At 49.7% G+C, this 18,509-nt stretch overlaps 1 protein-coding gene across 5 annotated transcripts; it reads left to right on the forward strand.

Annotated features, from left to right (window-relative positions):
- The first annotated feature begins 751 nt into the window (after nt 1-751).
- On the forward strand, nt 752-17,525 carry Tgif2 (TGFB induced factor homeobox 2). Of its 5 annotated transcripts, none has more exons than XM_027945167.3 (3): nt 752-1,020; nt 4,838-5,063; nt 14,851-17,525. In XM_027945167.3, the coding sequence occupies exons 2-3, from the start codon at nt 4,872-4,874 to the stop codon at nt 15,370-15,372; spliced, it is 714 nt and encodes a 237-aa protein (XP_027800968.1). In that variant the 5' UTR covers nt 752-1,020; nt 4,838-4,871; the 3' UTR covers nt 15,373-17,525. The 5 variants fall into 5 exon arrangements, with proteins under 5 accessions (XP_027800968.1, XP_027800969.1, XP_027800970.1 ...); XM_027945168.2 differs by lacking the exon at nt 752-1,020 and adding an exon at nt 1,198-1,274; XM_027945169.2 differs by lacking the exon at nt 752-1,020 and adding an exon at nt 1,299-1,366.
- Nucleotides 17,526-18,509: the final 984 nt, after the last annotated feature.

Below are 18,509 nucleotides of genomic sequence, written 5' to 3' on the forward strand. Positions count from 1 at the left end.
ACCAGTTACTGGTGCCTGCCTGCATTCCGAGCTACTCAGGGAGGCTGAGGCTGGAGGATCACTTATACCCAGGGGCTGGAGATCAGCTTGTGCAACATAGGGAGCACCTATCTCAGCAATAACAAAACAATAAATAAGAGAAAGCATTAAAGAAAAAAATTACAAAAAGCTATTTTCAAAGCAGTTGATTTCTAATCTCAAGGGCCCCACATATCTGGGCCTGGACGAAGAAAGAGTAGCCCAGAAGAGGGTTTTCCTGGTTCGAATTAGGCGAGGATCAGCAGATACTTTCCGGTTTGTGGGGTGCACACTTCAGAGACCAGGAGCGCTGGCGGGATGGTGGGAAGTCAAGAAAAAGCTCCTGGAGCAGTATGTAACCACAGAGGAAAGAGGAACCAGCCAAGGCCCGCTAGCTCCCAGCCGGCCCCTCAGAACCTGTCAAGGACCAGCCCAACCGGTGGATGGCTCTGGCTTTGCTGTCTGACCCACCTGGCTGAATGATACTGTTTAACTGTGACAAAAGCAAACGCTGACCCTCTCTGCAGCTCACAGGTAAGGCAGCACCTATCCCACAACCTGATGTACCTCCAACGATACCTAGAAGTGCGCGCACAGCCTGGCTGACCGCCCTTGAATGAGAGGCCTAGGTTACCTGCTTGGGGTAGTTCCCGGGCAGCCTTATTCCAGAGTCTGTGGGCCCTTAAGGACAGAACAGGAATCGCATTTTGAGCCGGGCACCTTACCAACTGGGGGTAAGTCTGGGACTAACTGGCCTCAGTTTCTCCTCCAAGCAATGTGAACCATCCCGGCGCGGACCCGAGTTCTGGTGCGGGGCACACACGCAATCGTCGGGACTGGCAAAGTTCTCCCTTTGTAAGGCCCCACCCCGGGCCAAGAGCACACAGTAGGCGCTCCGGAAATGCTCTCCGAAAGGAGGAGCGGGCCACTTCCTGCCCCTAAGCGGGCTGCGGGAGCCCAGGTCCCACCGCTTCCCTCCCGAGGCCATGTGGCATTCCTGAGGTGGGTGGGCGCAGGAAGAAGGTGCCCTCCGGGCCCGCCCCCTCCGGCGCGGTGGGCGGGGCGGAGCCCCCCGGGCTGCGGGCCCGCCCCGCGGGGGGTGGGCGTAGTTGGTCGCGCTCGGCGCAAAGTTTGTTTGCTGCCTCCGGGCGGTGGGGGAGGGCGAGGCGCGCGCTGAGGGGAGGAGAGGGGATCTGACGTCAGGCCGCGAGGTGCTTTCCAGCCGCGAGCTGTCAGGCGGGTGTCAGGCCCGGCAGGTACGCGGCGCGCGCCCCCGGCGCCCCCCGCCCCGGCCGGGAAGCCCCGCACCCTGCCCGAGGCCGCGTGGGCCCGAAAGCCGCCGGGAAAAGTCAGTGCGGGACGCAGGAGGGGCGGAGATGGGGGTGGGGGCGCGCGGACAACTTGGAAAGTTTCTTTTTCGCTGCCGGGCGGGGGAGGGGGCGTCATCCTGGCGCGTGCGATTGTGGGTGTGTGAGCTCGGGTGTGTTTGTGAGTCCCGACTGCGGAGTGCTGGCGGGAGCCTCGTCAGCCCCCGGGAGGAAGTTCGCTCGGGCCCTTTTGGGGGGCCCAGCTCCCTAGGATCCCACTCTGGGAGCGGGCCGCCAGTGCCCCGGACTGGGGTGAGCGCGCGGGGGGCGGGTTTGTTTGGTTTCAAAAGTGCACGTTGCTAACCGCCGGCAGGGCCCCCCCGCGGCCGAGCCGGGGAGGGGGCGGCTGAGAGTGACAGCTGGGGGTGGGGGCAGTGGGAAGGGCCCCGAGAGAGGAGGGTGGGGAGCCCGCGCGAGTTCCCCTTTCCTTTGGAACAAAGGAAAGTCTGTCTCCGAGGCATCTGTCACTCCCGGGCGGGCCAAGGCAGCGGGGCGCGTGGGGCCGGCGACCGGGAGAAAGTTTGTGCGCGCCGGGACCTTGAGCAGGCGACGGGGAGCCGAGCCTCACGCCGCGGAGGCGCGCGGTCCCTGGGGCTGGGGGCGAACAACATGGAGTCTGGGCGCAGGACTGGGGGGGCGGTGCGGAGGTGGGAGCCCAGCCCCCTCCTCTCCCCTCCCCCTCCGGGCCGAGTTCGGAGCACAAAGCCGAGCGCGCACGCTCCGCCGGCCCCGCGCCCCGAAGAGGCAGCCAGCTCCGAGTAGCCCGGGAAGGGGGTGGGAACCAAACTTTTCCTGCCCCGGTTCAGACACGTGAGTTTTCTTTTTCCCCAGAGCCCTAGCCCCTCCGGGTTTGCAGGCCCACGAAGGAGCTGTTGCGCGCATTTTGACCTGGGGTGGGGGGCCGGGGGTGCGGGCGCCCCGAGCGCCGGCCGACTCCTAGCCGCCCCGGGAGCCATGTGCTCTGCTCTGTCTGGGCCGCGGGGGAGGTTTCGCGCTTTGTGTGAACTGCTGGGAATGTGAGCCCCGGTGCGCGACCCGGGGGAGTGTCGGCCGAGCTGGGGGAGTTGTCAGAAAGTTCCTGCGGGAGTGGCTGCAGGTGGCGTCGTGGGAGCATGTAGGAGGGTGCACTGGGTGTTGTGTCGGAGGGGCTCTGAGCTGACCGCTGATGTGATGACGACCAGAGCTTTTCCCCTTCGGGACATCGTGGGTGGGCGGGTCGGTTGGAGTTCGTGGGTGGGCGGATGCAGGAGTTGGGCTAGTTGAGTGGGTCACAGTCTTTGGTGCTAGGCTTGGGGTTTGTAAGCTGTGTGCGTGCAATGTGTGTCTGAAAATCATGGGGCTTGTAGGAGTTCAGCAGTGGGCTGTGCCAGTTACCTGATCGCTATCGGAGTTGCCTGTGGGGTGGGCAAGATGTGTAAATGAAATAAAGTATGTGGGAAACCTGCAGGACTGTAGGCCGGCCTGGGAAGCAGGACACCGAAATGGAAAGGTTTGTGCAGACTAAGGGGTCATCCCCGGGGCCTACCTCTGGAACCCTGCAGATTGGGTTCTGGCTGGCAGCCAGGGTGGAATTTGTACAGATAACCTTGAGTAAACTTCTCACTGCTTGCCAGGGCTGCATCCCTGAGCCCAGATCCCAGCTGCCCTGGCAGCTAGAAATGTCTGACCTCAGAAAGCAGACAGCAGTGGTGCTTTCTGAGGAGTGGCACGTCTAAGCAGTGCCTGTCTCACCTCCAGGTGGCCTGGCTGAGGGTAGACCCTTCCCTCGAAAGCCTGGCCTCACTGGCCCAGAGATCTGGGCTCAGACCCAAGTCGAGGAAACAAAACCTGGGAGATGCCAGAGTCTGTTGGCCCAGGCTGCTGGGGAGCTGTTAAAAGGCTGAGAAGGGAGGAGCCTTGAGATTCTGGCATCAGGCTTGGCCTAGAACTTTTGCTTTTAAATGTAAATTTCTTTTGCTTGTGTGAACAAGAACTTTAGGGGGGGAATGAGCAGCTGAATTGGGTTATCTGGGGGAAAAAAAAATCTTCCTCTGTTTGACAGGTGAAGGAGGGGGAACTTCAAGCCAGGAGAGGAAAGGATACTTACCCAGGGTCACACAGCCAAATGGGGGTAGGGCAGGGACCAGATAGAGCCTTGCCTGGGACCAGGCTGAGGCCTAAACAAGGAGAGTATCTAAGAGGGATGATTCACTACTCTTGGCACGGTACACAGTAGATGCTTAATAAATATTACATGGTTTGTTGCAGGACCATGTGATTATAGTTTCCAGACACCTCACTGGCCTTGGGAGACCTGGGAGGCAAGATAATGTAGAGATCACAAAGGGATGGGAGAAGCAGGTTACCTGAGCCCAAATCCTACTTGAATAACTCCTGCAGATGGGATTTTTTTAAAGTAACTTTTTATTGGGATATAACTTGCATACTACACAATTCACTAATTTAAAGTATATAAATCAGTGGTTTTTAGTATTTTTACAACCATATGCAGCGATCACTACCAGTCAATTTTAGGATATTTTTATCCTCTCAGAAAGAAACTCCATTCCCTGTAGCTATCACTCTTTTATCCTCCCCAGCCCTAACTGCCCAATCTCCCTTCTGTCACTATAGAGCCTCCTATCCTGGACATTCCATTGTAAATGGAAACATACCATATGTGGTCTTGTGTGGCTAGCCTCTTTGAGGGTTTACTTAGCATGTTTTCAAGGTCCGTCCATGTTATAGAAAATATGAGAACTTCTTTTTTTGGACAGATAATATTCATTGTATAAGTAAATCACAAATCATTCATCTGTTGATAGCCACTTGGTTGTTTCCACCTTTTGGCTACTGTGAATAAGGTTGCTGTGAACATTTGTGTATGAGGTTTTGTGTGGACCCGGGTTGCATTCTTATTATTTTCCTTGTTTCCTCATCTATAAAACAATATGAATAGTTTCTCCCTCAGAGGGGTTTGTGAGAATTAAATGAAGTAAAATAAAATGCTGGGTACAGTAGATTTCAATCATAGTCGTAATGATTTATAGTCTTCCTACTTGAGTTGCCATTCATTTTAGATTATTTGATACCAGGGATGAACCCAGAGGGGTTTAACCTCTGAGCCTCATCTCCAGCCCTTTTTATTTTTAATTTTGAGATAGGTGCTTACCAAGTTGCCCAGGCTGGCCTGAAACTTGCACTCCTTCCGCCTCAGCTTCCTGAGTAGTTGGGATTACAGGTGTGCACCACCATGCCCAGATGCCGCTCATTTAGTAGTCACCTATCTGGCTCCACGAAACGGTGGCATTTTGCACTCATCCTTCTAGTTTCTTCAGCTAGGGTATAGCCAGAGACTTTGGAGACTCCTCAGTTTCTGGAATCTCAGGCTGTAGTAGTAGTGAGCAAACTAGGAAACAGGGTAAGTGGCAGTAAGTGCACAGTAATGATGTCCCCTATGCCACTTGTCCCAGGCTCACCTAAGATCCAGCCTAGCTCCTAGGCACCATGTCGGACAGTGATCTGGGTGAAGATGAAGGCCTCCTCTCCCTGGCGGGCAAGAGGAAGCGCAGGGGGAACCTACCCAAGGAGTCCGTGAAGATCCTCCGGGACTGGCTGTATTTGCACCGCTACAATGCCTACCCCTCAGAGCAGGAGAAGCTGAGCCTTTCTGGACAGACCAACCTCTCAGTGCTGCAGGTAAGTTTTAGACCTGAGCCAGCCCTGTCACTGATTTACAGTGTGGCTTTGTATCTCAGTTTCTTGGGTCAGGTGAGAACACCCAATCTCCCTGCTTAAAGGGAGGACAGTGAAGTAAGGTCATTGCAGCTATATTTCAGACTCTGAAAAGTTCTGAAGAGGCAAGGAATTGTTGTTGGTGTCCAGGTGTCATCATTAATAACACTGTTGGGTTGGGGTCTTGGTTGTGGGGCAGCTTGGGGTTCTGCAATGTAGTTAAGAAATGAGTTGGGGGCTGGGGATGTGGCTCAAGCGGTAGCGCGCTCACCTGGCATGCGTGCGGCCCGGGTTCGATCCTCAGTACCACATACAAACAAAGATGTTGTGTCCGCCGAGAACTAAAAAAATAAATAAATATTAAAAAAAAAAAAAAAAAGAAATGAGTTGGAAGAAGTCAGAGGTTCCTGGTCCAAAACCCAATTCTACCATAGGACTGTGCGCTATGTCTTGCTTTATCCATCTGTAAAGTGAGGGTTAGATTCCTCTACCTGATGGAACTGTTATGAGGAATAGATTCAGAACGGGATGTGAAAGTGCGCTGAAAACTGTACAGGAAGGTAGGCATGGTGGCACACGCCTATAATCCCAGTGGCTGAGAGGCAGAGGCAGGAGGATTGCGAGTTCAAAGCCAGCCTGAGCAATTTAGGGAGACCCTAAGCAATTCAGGGAGACCTCATCTCTAAATAAATATTAAGATGGGCTGGGGATGTGGCTCAGTGATTAAGTGCCCCTGGGCTTAATCATCTCCATAAAACAAAACAAAAACTGCACAGGCACACACTCAAAAGATAGTTGTCAGGAGGCTGGGATGTAGTTCAGTGGAGCACTTGGCCTGGCTTCCATTCCTAGCACTGGGGGAAAAAAAAAATGGAGTGCAAAGTAACATCTCCTTTAAATTGTTCTGTTGCTGACATCTAGGTGTCTTTGCTGTTTTCTTTTGGTTGTTAGTGCCCAGGTGTCATCATTAACTGCAGAACAAATGCAAGGGTGCTTCACCACTGAGCTACATCCCAGCCCTTTTTATTTTTTATTTTATTTTTTAAATATTTATTTCTTTTAGTTATTGGCGGACACAACATCTTTGTTTGTATGTGGTGCTGAGGATCGAACCCGGGCCGCACGCATGCCAGGCGAGCGCGCTACCGCTTGAGCCACATCCCCAGCCCCCTATTTTTTATTTTTGAGACAGGGTCTTGCCAAGTTGCTCAGGTCCTCACTAAGTTGCTGAGGCTTTGGAACTGCCTTGGCCTCCCAAGTTGCTGGGATTACAGGTGTGAGCCACTGCGCCCAGCTTTTACTGTTTTCAAGTGCTAAGGCAGGATACCCTAGACCACCATTGTCTGTGTCCAATTTGACTTTCACCTCCCTGGGGGACTTATAGTAGGCCCTAAGCCTGGCAGGTAACCCCCACCCTGCTGGCCCCCACCTCTTCCTTCAGGAACATGCTGGGCCCCTCCCCCAGTTCCCCTGGGCCCTCTGCCCCTGCCCTGTCACTGCTGTTTACTCCCCTCCACAGTGCTGCCTCCCTCCCTTTCACTCCATTCTGATCCTCCTGCTTTCTCCCTGGCTTCCCAGCTCTTATCCCCACCAAGAGGAGTCTCAGTAAGAATCAGCTCATGGGCAGCGGTTAATCCTAGTCTGTCTTCAAGAAGGGATCTAGAGTTACAGATCCTGACTCAGATTCCATCCTCTCCACATGAGGAAGCCTGGACCCTGGCCAAGTCACTGCCATCTCTCTGAGCCTCATTATTTTCTGATCTGGACAAAGGGAGGTGGTTGTAATATTTTTCTAGGGTATAGAGAGGAGGGACTGAGAAGAATTCAAGGCTGACTATGCCGTGGTTGGTACCCAGTGGGTGCTTTTGCTCCTGACTTCATCCTCATTTCTCCCCTAGTGCAGAAAGTCTTGGATGACCCTGGGTACCTAGTAACACAAAGCATTTCAGGGTCCTCCTGAGCTCCCCCATTGTACTCAGCTCCATGCCTCAGGGACACCCTAAAGACTATCAAGCGTGGGGTCAGGTAGGAGATAGGCTTGGCCACTGATGTTGCAAAAGTGATCTCTGCTGGGACAAGGGTAGCAGAAACTCGGCCCAGGCTGGGCTGGAGCTTCAAATAGACCCGAAGCTCCCAGAAGAGGTGGACTTGAACTTACAGAATGTAGAACAGCACAGGCAAAAGGTCTAGAGCCCAAAAGCCAGGATCACCCAGACAGCCTCTTTACCGTCTTCAGCCTTCTCCTTCAGTCCATTCTTTAGAATACTAAAGCACAAATCTGATGTTGCCCTGAACCCACCTACCTGGGGTGGGTCCAGGCTCCTCCTGGCCCTTGACCCTCAGGCCTCTAGGCTTTCTCCCTTGGCTCGGAGCAGCTGGGCACAGCCCTGAGTTTTCCTACCTGGCCCACTCCATTCAAGCCCCTCTTTCTCGTATAGACACTCTGTGGCCCACAGCTGAGGTTTGGGGACACTGCTGTGTATTCCCATACCTGTTCTGTCAAACCACTTGTCACTGTATTGGAATTACTTTTTGTCAGGGACACTTTCTCAAATCTGATACATGTACCAATTCTTTAGAAAAAAAAAAAATTCATGGACCTGTCTCCCCAAGATAGTAATCTGAATCCTTTTTTTTTAGTATTTATTTTTTAGTTGTAGTTGTCAGTACCTTTATTTTATTTATTTATTTTTATGTTGTACTGAGGATTGAATCCAGGGCCTCACATGTGCTAGGTAAGCGCTCTATTGACAGAAAATAATGATAAAGCATTAGAGATTTCAGAATTAAGGAAACAGAGGCTCCTGAATCATTTCACTTAAGTATGTACAAATATAAAACAAGGTTTAAAAAAAAAAAAAACTTTTGCTTTTTGCTTCTATACGCAAGTATAAAACCAAATAATTTTTCAAAGTAGATAAATATAAAAACAGGGAAATTCCTTCTAACTATATTAAAGTGGCCATGGTATTTTGCTGACTGTCCTAGTATATAGTGGTACGAAGGCTCTGACTCTGGAGGTGAGTCCTAGTGGCCACTCCTACCCATGACCACAGTGGAAACATGAAGCCAAGACATCCTCGTTGAGAACTAATGGGTCCCTTAGGACAACAGGTCCACTTGGACAAGTCCAAGGCAAGGATCAGCCATTGGATTCCAGTGGTGGGAGTTTCCAGTGGTGGCCACTGTGCGCCAGTCATGCTAGAGTTAGGAAACAGTGGGCACCATGTGGCACTCCTTGAGGGACACTATCATGAATCTCAGATCAGCCCAACTATGCACTTGTCTTGGAGCCTCTCAGGCCCCTCAGATTGATTGCCTGAGAACTCTCCCACTTGGCTCCTTCCTTTCTCAGGGGCTGCCTTCCATAGCCCCTTCTCAGCTTGTTTAGGATTGCCCTGTATAAATTCCCTTAAATGTTTCTGGAATGTAGCTTCTTTCCCATGCTTCTCCATGTCATCATTGACTGATGATGACTTGTTATTCTGAAATTTAAAACTCTTCAGTGTCTCCTGCCAACCTAATCACATCACCTGCCTGTCTTATCTGCTCCCCCACATTCCTGCTGTACATACTGATCTCCACCCCAAACTGCTGTCCCCCTCAGAAAAAGGGACTCACAACCCCTGAGGAAGCTGTGTGTTTCCACAGCAACTGGACTGGGACCTAACATTGAGACACTTGACTGGCTAAGTTTTAGATGGCACCAAATTCTGGAGGTGTGGAGGGAAGAGACCTCCTTTCATTTTTTGTTATAGTCCCAGTGTTTAGCTCAATGCCTGGTATTAAACTGTTAAAATGACAGAAAATAATGATAAAGCATTGGAAATGTCAGAATTAAGGAAACAGGCTCCTGAGTCAGGAAAAATTGGCTTAAATTCCTGGAGGCTTCTTTGTTTCCTTCCCCATTTCCCCATGCCATCCCTTCCCCTTCCCCACTGGGGCTTGAACCCGGGCCTTAAGCATATGCATGTAATGCAAGCACTCTACCACTTAGCTACATCCTACACCGTTTTATTTTATGAAAATAATTTTGTTTGGTTTTTGGTACCTGGGATTGAACCTGGGGCACTTAACCACTGCCCACATCTCTAGCCCTTTTTTGGCATTTTATTTTAAAGACAGGGTCTTGCTGAGTTGTTTAGGGCCTCCCTAAGTTGCTGAGGCTGGCTTTTTTTTTCCTGGCTCAGCCTCCCAAGCTGCTGGAATGAACTTTTATTTTACTCATTTATTTATATGTGGTGCTGAAAATTGAGCCCAGTGCCTCACACAGGTGGGGCAAACCCTCTACCACTGAGCCACAACCCCAGCCCCTATTTTTTTATGTTTTGAGACAGGGTCTCCACAAGTTGCTGAGGCTCGCCTTGAATTTACAATCCTCCTTCAGCAGCCTTCTGAGTCCTTGGGATTACAGGCGTGTGCCACTGAGCTCGACCCCTATATATTTACATTTTAAAATTTTATCATTAACATTTTCAAATATCCAGAAAAGTAAGAATATTGCAATGAACTCCAAATACCACAGATTTCAACAGGTATTCACATTTGGCTAAGCTTGTTTTCTTTCCTTGGGGCATCTCTTTTGAAAGTCTCCTTTAAAGGGCCCCGGGAGCAATCTCATTAGCAAGTCAATGAGTCATTTAACTGACTGCTTTGCCAGGACTTGCCCAGAGCAAGGCAGTTGGGAGAGTAAGACCAAAAAAAAAAAAGTCTCTTGTGAAGGATATTCACTGGTCCCGGTGACACCCTCTATTTCTAGTTTAAGGTTGGACTCCTCTGTGGTTTCTAGTCCTTTATGGTTTCTAGTCTGGGGCTGCCTGGGAGGGTTCTGTGCCGCCCACCTTCCCTCCAACATTAACTGGGCTGTACTGAGTCAGGTCCAGTGCTCTGTGCTGGAAACAGAACCAGCACCTCTCTGCCCCCTCCTGAGAGGAGCTTTTCCTGAACCCTCATGGCTCAGGAACCTAGAGTGAGAAAGGAGCCTAGTGCAGAGGTTGTGGTGACGCTGGTGGGAGGAAGGGGCAGTCGGGCCTCCTGGCAGCCAGTGACTATCTTCAGTTGCTCCCTTTCTCCCTGGCTCTAAAGCTAGCTGCCTTTCAGTCCTCCCACAGACACGCTGTATCCCCACCTATCATCTCTGGGGTTGTTTTGGGGGAGTGGGGTGGGGGGAGGTACCAGGGATTGAACTCAGGGGCCACATCCTCTGAGCCACATCCCCAACTCTATTTTGTATTATTATTATTATTTTTTAGTTATACATGGACACAATATCTTTATTTTGTTTATTTTTATGTGATGCTGAGGATCTAACCCAGGGTTTCACACATGCGAGGCGAGCGATCTACCGTCGGGCCACAACCCCAGCTCTATTTTGTATTTTATTTAAAGACAGGGTCTCACTGAGTTGTTAGAGCCTCGCTTTTCCTGAGGCTGGCTTTGAGTTCCTGGTCATCCTGCCTCAGACTCCTGAGGCGCTCCATCTTTGTTTTTTGAGCTTATGTTTTTGCTTAAATAAAAGGCTCTGCCCACAAGGACAAGTTACACCAGCCGGGTCATCCTAAGCCCAGTCAGCAAACTCTCCTGCTCACTTATTTAGAAATCCTGACTCCACCCCCACCTGATCTATGAAGCAGATAGGAAATAGCTCTGTAAAAAAAAATTTCAATCACTTTTTTTTTTTTTTTTTTTTTTTTTTTAAGAGAGACTGAGAGAGGGGGAGAGAGAGAGAATCTTAATATTTATTTTTTAGTTATCGGCAGACACAACATCTTTGTTTTGTATGTGGTGTTGAACCGGGTCGCTTCATGCGCGCTACCGCTTGAGCCACATCCCCATCCTTTCAATCACTTTCAAGGTGATTGTAATACAGCCAGCTGCTTTTTAGAACACCTGGGACTGCTGGCTGCTGGGCAGATGGTGCTGCAAGGTGTGGGAAAGGCCTCAGCACGCCTTCACTTCTTCCCTTTGCTCTCTCACAGCTGAGGGGACACTAGAATGAAAGCTTTCTGCCCACTTCCTCAGACCCCCTTTTCCCATTCTCAGGGCCTGCGCCAGCTTCCTGGAGCCCCTCTACTTTTCCAGTGATTTCCTCCCATCTCAGCCACTGATTAAGGAAAAAAAAAAAAAACCTTGACAAGGCAGCAGCTTTTCCATGGAGCCCTTTGATGACAGCCAGGCTCTGAGGGACGCAGCCTGTGTGCTGCCACACAAATCACAGGATTCACTTTGGCTTCCTTCCCATCGCCTCTGGAGGACCTTGATTGAGGGCGAGTCACGTGCTCTTTTCCTGACTTAGGCATGAGTGGGCAGCTGAAGGGGCTAGGAAATCGGCTTCCTCAGCCTCCTGCCTTGCCGGCCGCCCTCAGCTGTGGGATTTCTATAGGACAAGGAGACACTACAGACAGTAGGCTGCCAAGTCTTCTGTGGACCTGGGTGAGCACTCAGGGGAATGGGTACAGGGGCCGTTTTCCTGTTGTTCTCTTCTGTGAATCAAAAGCCAAAATGGGAGATGCAGCTAGGGGCTAGGTGTCCACACAGCTGCTAGTGGGCACCCAGGCACCCCTCCCTGAAACAGCTTCAAGGCTAGACTTGTCCTGACTTTGCCTGGCCCAGGTCACTGTGACCTGACTGACTGCCTGCATCTAGGGCTGGGGTGGACAGGTGCAGTGCCCTCCTATAACATAGGTAGCCCAGGAAGATGCCTTGGGAGGGAGGGAGGAGAAATGGAAGGAAGATAGATGAAAGGCGCTGCTCCTGAGCCAGGGGAAAGAAAGGGTCTCCTGCCGATGCCCCTAGGCTGGCTAACAAGGGTGCTTGGAACTCACTGTTGGTCAGATTGCAGCCTTTGTACTGTGATCTTGAGGAATTACTGAACCTCCCTGACCAAGGCCTCTTGTTTCTCTAACAGATCATCACAGACCCATCTGAGGCTGTTGAAGATTAAATAATTAGGTGTCAGATATTCAGAATAGCACCTGATGTTTTGTGTTCAGGTGTTGCTATTAGGATTGTAGTGATGATTGTTTAGCTATACTAGCTCTGTACTCAGAGGCTGCCTGACTCTGGGCAAGTTCTTTCATCTCAACAACACCCAGCCTCCAATACTGGGGATTGGGCCCAGAGGTGCTCTACTGCTGAGCCATGTCCCCAGACTTTTTGTTTTTGGTGGTACTGAGGATTGAACCCAGGGCCTTACAAATGCTGGACAAATGCTCTACCACTGAGCTGTGCTTCCAGCCCCACCAAACCTTATTTGTTTGTTTTGAGACAAGGTCTCACTAAATTGCTGAGGCTGAGCTCAAACTTGGTATCATCCTACCTCAGCCTCCCAAGTAGCTGGGATTATAGGCTGAATAACTGAGCCTTGTAAGTTCTTTCATCTTTTTTTTTTTTTTTTTAATTGTAGATAGACAAAATACCTTTATTTTATTTATGTGGTGCTGAGGCCTGGAACCTAGTGTCTCACGCATGCTAGGCAAGTGCTCTGCCACTGAGCCACAACCCCAGCCCCTCTTTCATCTTTTTGAGCTTCTGATTCCCTCTATAATACTTTGGGGACACTGCCCACTATCTCCCAGGCTTGTATGCAGATTAAACATAATGCAAATGAGATGGCTGGCGATATCAAAGGTGTGTAATAAGTTTTCTTCCTTCTTTCTGCCTCCTCAGCAGTTCAGCCCAATCTCTTCTTTGGGGCTTCCCTGTACTTCAACTCAGGATTCAGTTCTGCCAGCACTGGTTAGTGTCTGCTACTGGTGCCTGCTCAGTTTCACTAGGAAGACCACAGAAGTGAAGTGGGATGAATGAACTTCAGGGTTGAGGTCCTTTCAAGCTGGAATGGATGTGGAAAGAGGGGCCGTAGAAGTTCCTGACTCTGCCCTCACAGGGACACAGTGCTATCTTTGGGTCACCTGTGGGATGGGTACTGCTGCAACCAGCTAGGTAGAGAGCTATGGCAGGCAACAGTTCCTGTCACAGGTGGCTATTCCTTTGACTGGACAGAGGCAGAGTCAAGGGGAAAATGGGACCCAAGGGCTTGCCCCAAATAATGGGCCAAGAAAGAAGCCTGATGATACAAATGTACAAAATCCATAGTGTTCTGGGCTAGTGGGATCAGCCCTGTTGGTTTAGAGTCATCACCTACCATACACCCCCACCTCTGCTTGTGTGTGTGTGGGGGGGGGGGGTGTATGTGCGTGAGAGAGGGAAAAAAAAAAACTGGGGATTGAACCCTGGGGCACTGCACCACTGAGTTACATCCCCAGCCCTTTTTATTATTTTGAGACAGGGTCTAGCCGAGTTGCTCAGGCTGGCCTTGAACTTTTAGTCTTCCCGTCTCAGCCTCTGGAGTTGCAGGGATTATACGTGTGCACCACCATGCCCATCAGGGGACTGTTTTAATATCTAGGCTCTGGAATCTGGACTGATCTGTAGGAAGACAAAAATGGCAGTTTTCTACAACAGAAATGAGAGCCATTGCATTTTAGAAAGGGACTGACAACCAGTGAGAAGACTAGACTGGAAACTGTGAAGCTGGTTCTCAAAAGAGCTTAGAGGCTGGGTGCACTGCCACACCTGTGTTCCCAGTAACTCAGGAGATTGAGGCAGGAGGAGTACAAATTCAAGGCAGTCTGGGCAATGTAGTGATCCGATTTCTCAGAATCAAATCGAATCAAATACAGAGTTGGGATTGTAGCTCAGTGGCAGAGTACTTGTCTAGATTGTATAAGTTCCTGGAAATCCATCCCTAGTTCTGTGTGCATATGACACATGAATCTACAGGCACCTTGAGTTTTGTAGCATATCACAGTGTGCAGTGGAGAATTTCATGCCTCATAATCCTGGTGTTGCTCAAAAACAGTAATTTTTCTTCTGACTGTTCCTTGGTAATTTGTGGCTCTTTTCTCCAGCCTACACCAACACTCTTCAGATTTAGGAGTGGATCACTCTTCACATCATCCCCTCTCTCCTTCACTCACCTACACTCATCCAGCGCAGGTCCTGCCACTTCCAGTTTCCTAAATAGATCAAACATTTTTCCTTTTCTTGCCTCATGCCTTAATGTAACCTGAACTACCAGCCCATCTCCCTGCTTCCACAAAGCAAATCACTCCTTATAGTTTTGTTGCTGATCAAGAAAAGGATCCTTAAAAAAAAAAAAAAAGAAAGAAAGAAAGAAAAATGGATCCTTGCAGGACACTGAGGCACACACCTGTAACCCCAACAGCTCAGGAGGCTGAAACGAGGATCGCAAGTTCAGAGCCAGCCTCAGCAACTTAGTGAAACCCTGTCTCTAAATAAAGAAATACAGAAATGTTAATGAGGATATGGCTCATTAGGTAAGCGCCCCAGAGTTCAATCCCTAGTATCCAAAAAAGAGAGAGAGAAAGAAATGGATCCTCAGCCCAGCAAAGTGGGCCTGCTTTCAGAGTTTCTTATAGGTACTCTACTGCTACCTGCCACTCCTCCCTGCCCGTTCCCCCCTCATCAATTGTTTATAACTTTAGATCTCAGTTGAAGAGCTGCTTCCTCAGGGAATACTTCCCCAAATCCACAAAGGCCAGACTGGATTTCCCTGTCATTGTCTCCACCAGCACTGTTTATGTTTGTGTGATTTCTCATATACTCTCCTCCTTCTGTGACCCACTGTGAGGGCTGGGACCTTGTTTATATTTGATGTTGTTTCTGGGGCTTAGAACTTCATAGTAGTTTTGGATGGAGTGAACTGATCAGTCTCTTATACTCATTCCAGATATGTAACTGGTTCATCAACGCCCGGCGGCGGCTTCTCCCAGACATGCTTCGGAAGGACGGCAAAGACCCTAATCAGTTCACCATTTCCCGCCGTGGCGGTAAGGCCGCAGAAGTGGCCCTGCCCCGTGGTAATAGCCCCTCAGTGCTGGCAGTGTCGGTACCTGCCCCCGCCAATGTGCTCTCTTTGTCTGTGTGTTCCATGCCGCTCCACACAGGCCAGGGGGAAAAGCCAGCAGCCTCCTTCCCACCAGGGGAGCTGGAGTCCCCCAAGTCCCTAGTGACCCCTGGTAGTACACTTGCCCTGCTGACCAGGGCTGAGGCTGGGAGCCCCACAGGTGGACTTTTCAACACACCACCGCCCACACCCCCAGAGCAGGACAAGGAGGACTTCAGCAGCTTCCAGCTGCTGGTAGAGGTGGCGCTGCAGAGGGCTGCCGAGATGGAGCTTCAGAAGCAGCAGGACCCAGCACCCCCGTTGCTGCATACTCCAATCCCTTTAGTTTCTGAGAACCCCAAGTAGGCATCTGCTACAGGGGTGCTCAAGGCTCAAGCCAGGTGTTCTGGGTTCCTGGTTCGCTTCCCTTCCATACAGAGGGTTTTCTATGGATCACTGCCAAGCATCGGTATCATCTCCTCTGTCCAGAAGTCTTCAGCAGGAAGATGCCAGCTAGTGTCACTGCGTTGTGACAGGGACCTCTCTGCTGACTGCCTTGTCTCCAGTCGTCCTCAGTGATGAGACCAAGAGATTGGAGATAGGCATGGTGCTGCTGCTGCTCCTCCAGAGAATTCCTGGGACCTTTTGTTCCAGCCTGCTTTCCTTGGCTGGGCTCAGAAAACCTGCCAAGTTCAGACCTATGCTGGGTCCATGCTGCTCCTGAGCTGTGCCTCTGTCAAACCAGGTGTGGACATTCCATGTTCATAAGTGTGGGCAAAAGAAGAGGGATCCAGCACATTTAACAGCACCGACTCCAGTTGAATGTTTAGATTTTTGCTAAACTGTTTATTTTTCCTCTTTTGCTGTGGTTTGCATTAATTGCAGGAGTGGGGAATGAGAGTGCAAGATGGCAGATGGAGTCTAATCCTCCACTGTGAATGATTTCATGACTGCAACTGGGGGTTATTGTACAAGGGAGGAGTATTTTTATTTGGGGGACCAGCTAAATCTCTGCAAAATGAGAAATTCCAAATGGTTGTTTTATTGTTCCTTTGGTTTACCAAAAAGGTGGGGCAGAAAAAGAAATTTGGCATTGGCTCTTTTGCATCAGGCACAGAAGGGCGTAGCCACAGCCAAGAGAGAGTACAGCAGAACCTGACTCAACCTAGACATAGAGCAGAGAAAGGTGATAAAACCAGAGATTTGTTTTTACTCTGTTTTGGGGTGGGGGTGGGGGAGTAAGCTAGACTGAAGCAATGGGCTATTTTTTTTTCCCTTCTTCCCCTTGTTAATACTCCCCCCCACCCTTTTTTTTTTTTTTTTTTTTCCTTGAAGGCTTTGCCCTGCAGCCTGAGTTTTAAAATTCCTTTGGAAACTTGGGACTGGAATATTAGAAGCTCCCAGCATCTCCACTTGGGGAGCAGTGAGCCATCTGCTGGTCAGGAAGTCCTTCTAGCTACTAGAACAGGCAGCTTTTCCCACAAAGGTGGTAGAAGCTATTCCTGGAAGAAGCAGGGAATTTCCTGCAGTGGGGCTGGAAATGGGCCAGAAACGTAGTTTTTGTGTCTTTGCTTCACCTTTCTTTAACCTGGAGTTGCAAAGGCCCGGCCTGAGTTTCCCAATGAAACATCACAATTGGTCTTCACCCCACCACCCTTTATTTTGCTGTTTCATTGCTGATAGTGTTCAACAGCAGTATATCCCATCTTTATATATCTTAAGAAACACTAATCCTAGACTTTTATTAGCCAAAATATTTTTGTTCTGAATAACATTGTTACTGGGCCAAAAGATAGGCCAGGAGCCCTGGCCTGTTGTAGTTTCCTGAAATTGCTAGGTTGGGCATGAGGGGAAGGGGTTCCTGGGTCTTGACTGACTTGGCCACAGCAAGGGCATATACTTTGTCCTTTTTCGGGAGATCCCTGACACCCTCAGGGAGGTTCCCCTACCTCTCCTGAATGACTTGGCCCGTCCCTTACAGTGGGCATGGGAATAGGTTACTTACAGAAAGGGAGTTTTGCCCTCTGTAGATGGGCAGGTTTCCTAGGCTCTCTGTTCTGCCTCCCTCCAGCCTCTTTGCTGCAGGGAACTGGGTATCTTCACCCTCATCAGACCCAGTTGGGGAAGGTCAACATGGCAGCTTCCAAGTTAGCTGACGCTCTGAAGCTACTGTGCTTCCATCTCTCCTACCCCAGTGGTGTCTGTGAGCCCAGATCTAATGTAACTCCTACAGTAGGTGACTCAGTGTATTGGGTTGGAGTGGGGTTTTCCTTTCCTGCAGTGCACTGAACTGTGAGGGGAGAGGGGGCCATGCTGCTGAATTCTGTCTGGCATTCCCTTCTTGTGTAAAATGGGGCCTCTGGGGATAGGGCAGCCTCTGCTTGGGTTTGGTTGTAAGTAAACCTGGAGGATAAAGCACAGTTGTCCCATTGAATTATTTGAGCAAAAAACTACTGTAAATAACTTTTGTTTTTGTCTTTTGTCAAATAAAGTTGTTCTGTTTTTGTTTATTTTTAAAATGTAACTGTTCTTGATTGATCCTTTATGGCTCTGGGGACCAAGTACTGTTTTTACTCTGTCTTACCTCCTTCACTCTCCCTTTTAGCCATCTGTGTGAGTTTTGTACATCCTGCGCCCCTATTTCTTTTCCCCAGTCCTATTCTATAACCCATTCATCACAATGTACAGGGGACATATGTATCCCACGCTGGACATATGTATCCCTGAGATCAGCAGTTAAGCTTTGGGCTTGCTATGTGATCAGGGTATGAACTTGGGGAAATGGCAACTTTGTCCTTTCCCTCTCGGAAAAGAACATGAAGCCAGCACAAAGAGAAGTAGATATGAGACCAGTGCTCCAGTCATGTCTGAAGCCAGTACTACCCCACTTCCCTATTGTATAAGCTAGTAATCCCCCTGTTGGTTTTTCTCTACGAATGCATTTCCACCACATGGAAATAACAACACACTAATGTCAACCCAAAGTACAGAAACCAGGGTCTGTGATGGTAGTTTTACTGTGAGTGGGTCTTTGTGATGTTCATTATGTCTTAAAATTTTTGTGCACACAGAGAAAATGAATGCCCCTCTAGGTAAAGGAACTGGGTGGGGCTAGACACTATGGTATACATCTGTAATCCTCCCTACTCAGAAGACTCACAAACCAGCCTGGACAATTAAGTAAGACCCTTGTCTCAAAATTTTAAAAAGGCTGGGAATGTAGCTCAGTGGTAAAGGGCCCCAGCATTCAATCCCTAGTACCCACCTGCAAAAGCTGTTATACAACCAAAGTGGCTTCTTGACTTCTCCCCAGTATACCTGGATAGAGGATGTTTAATCTCCCATTGGTACTCAATTTACCCAGATTAAGGAGCAATTCCTTTGCCCATTCATCCAAGGTCCTGATTTTTTACTCCTAAACTGAACACTTGGCTCTGAAGCTTAGAAGAATAGGTTAGTGCTAGAAGAACTCTTCAAAGTAAATTTTTCAATTCATTTACATC

Source organism: Marmota flaviventris, chromosome 2, assembly GCF_047511675.1.
Source record: "Marmota flaviventris isolate mMarFla1 chromosome 2, mMarFla1.hap1, whole genome shotgun sequence".
NCBI classification, from domain to species: Eukaryota; Metazoa; Chordata; class Mammalia; order Rodentia; family Sciuridae; genus Marmota; species Marmota flaviventris.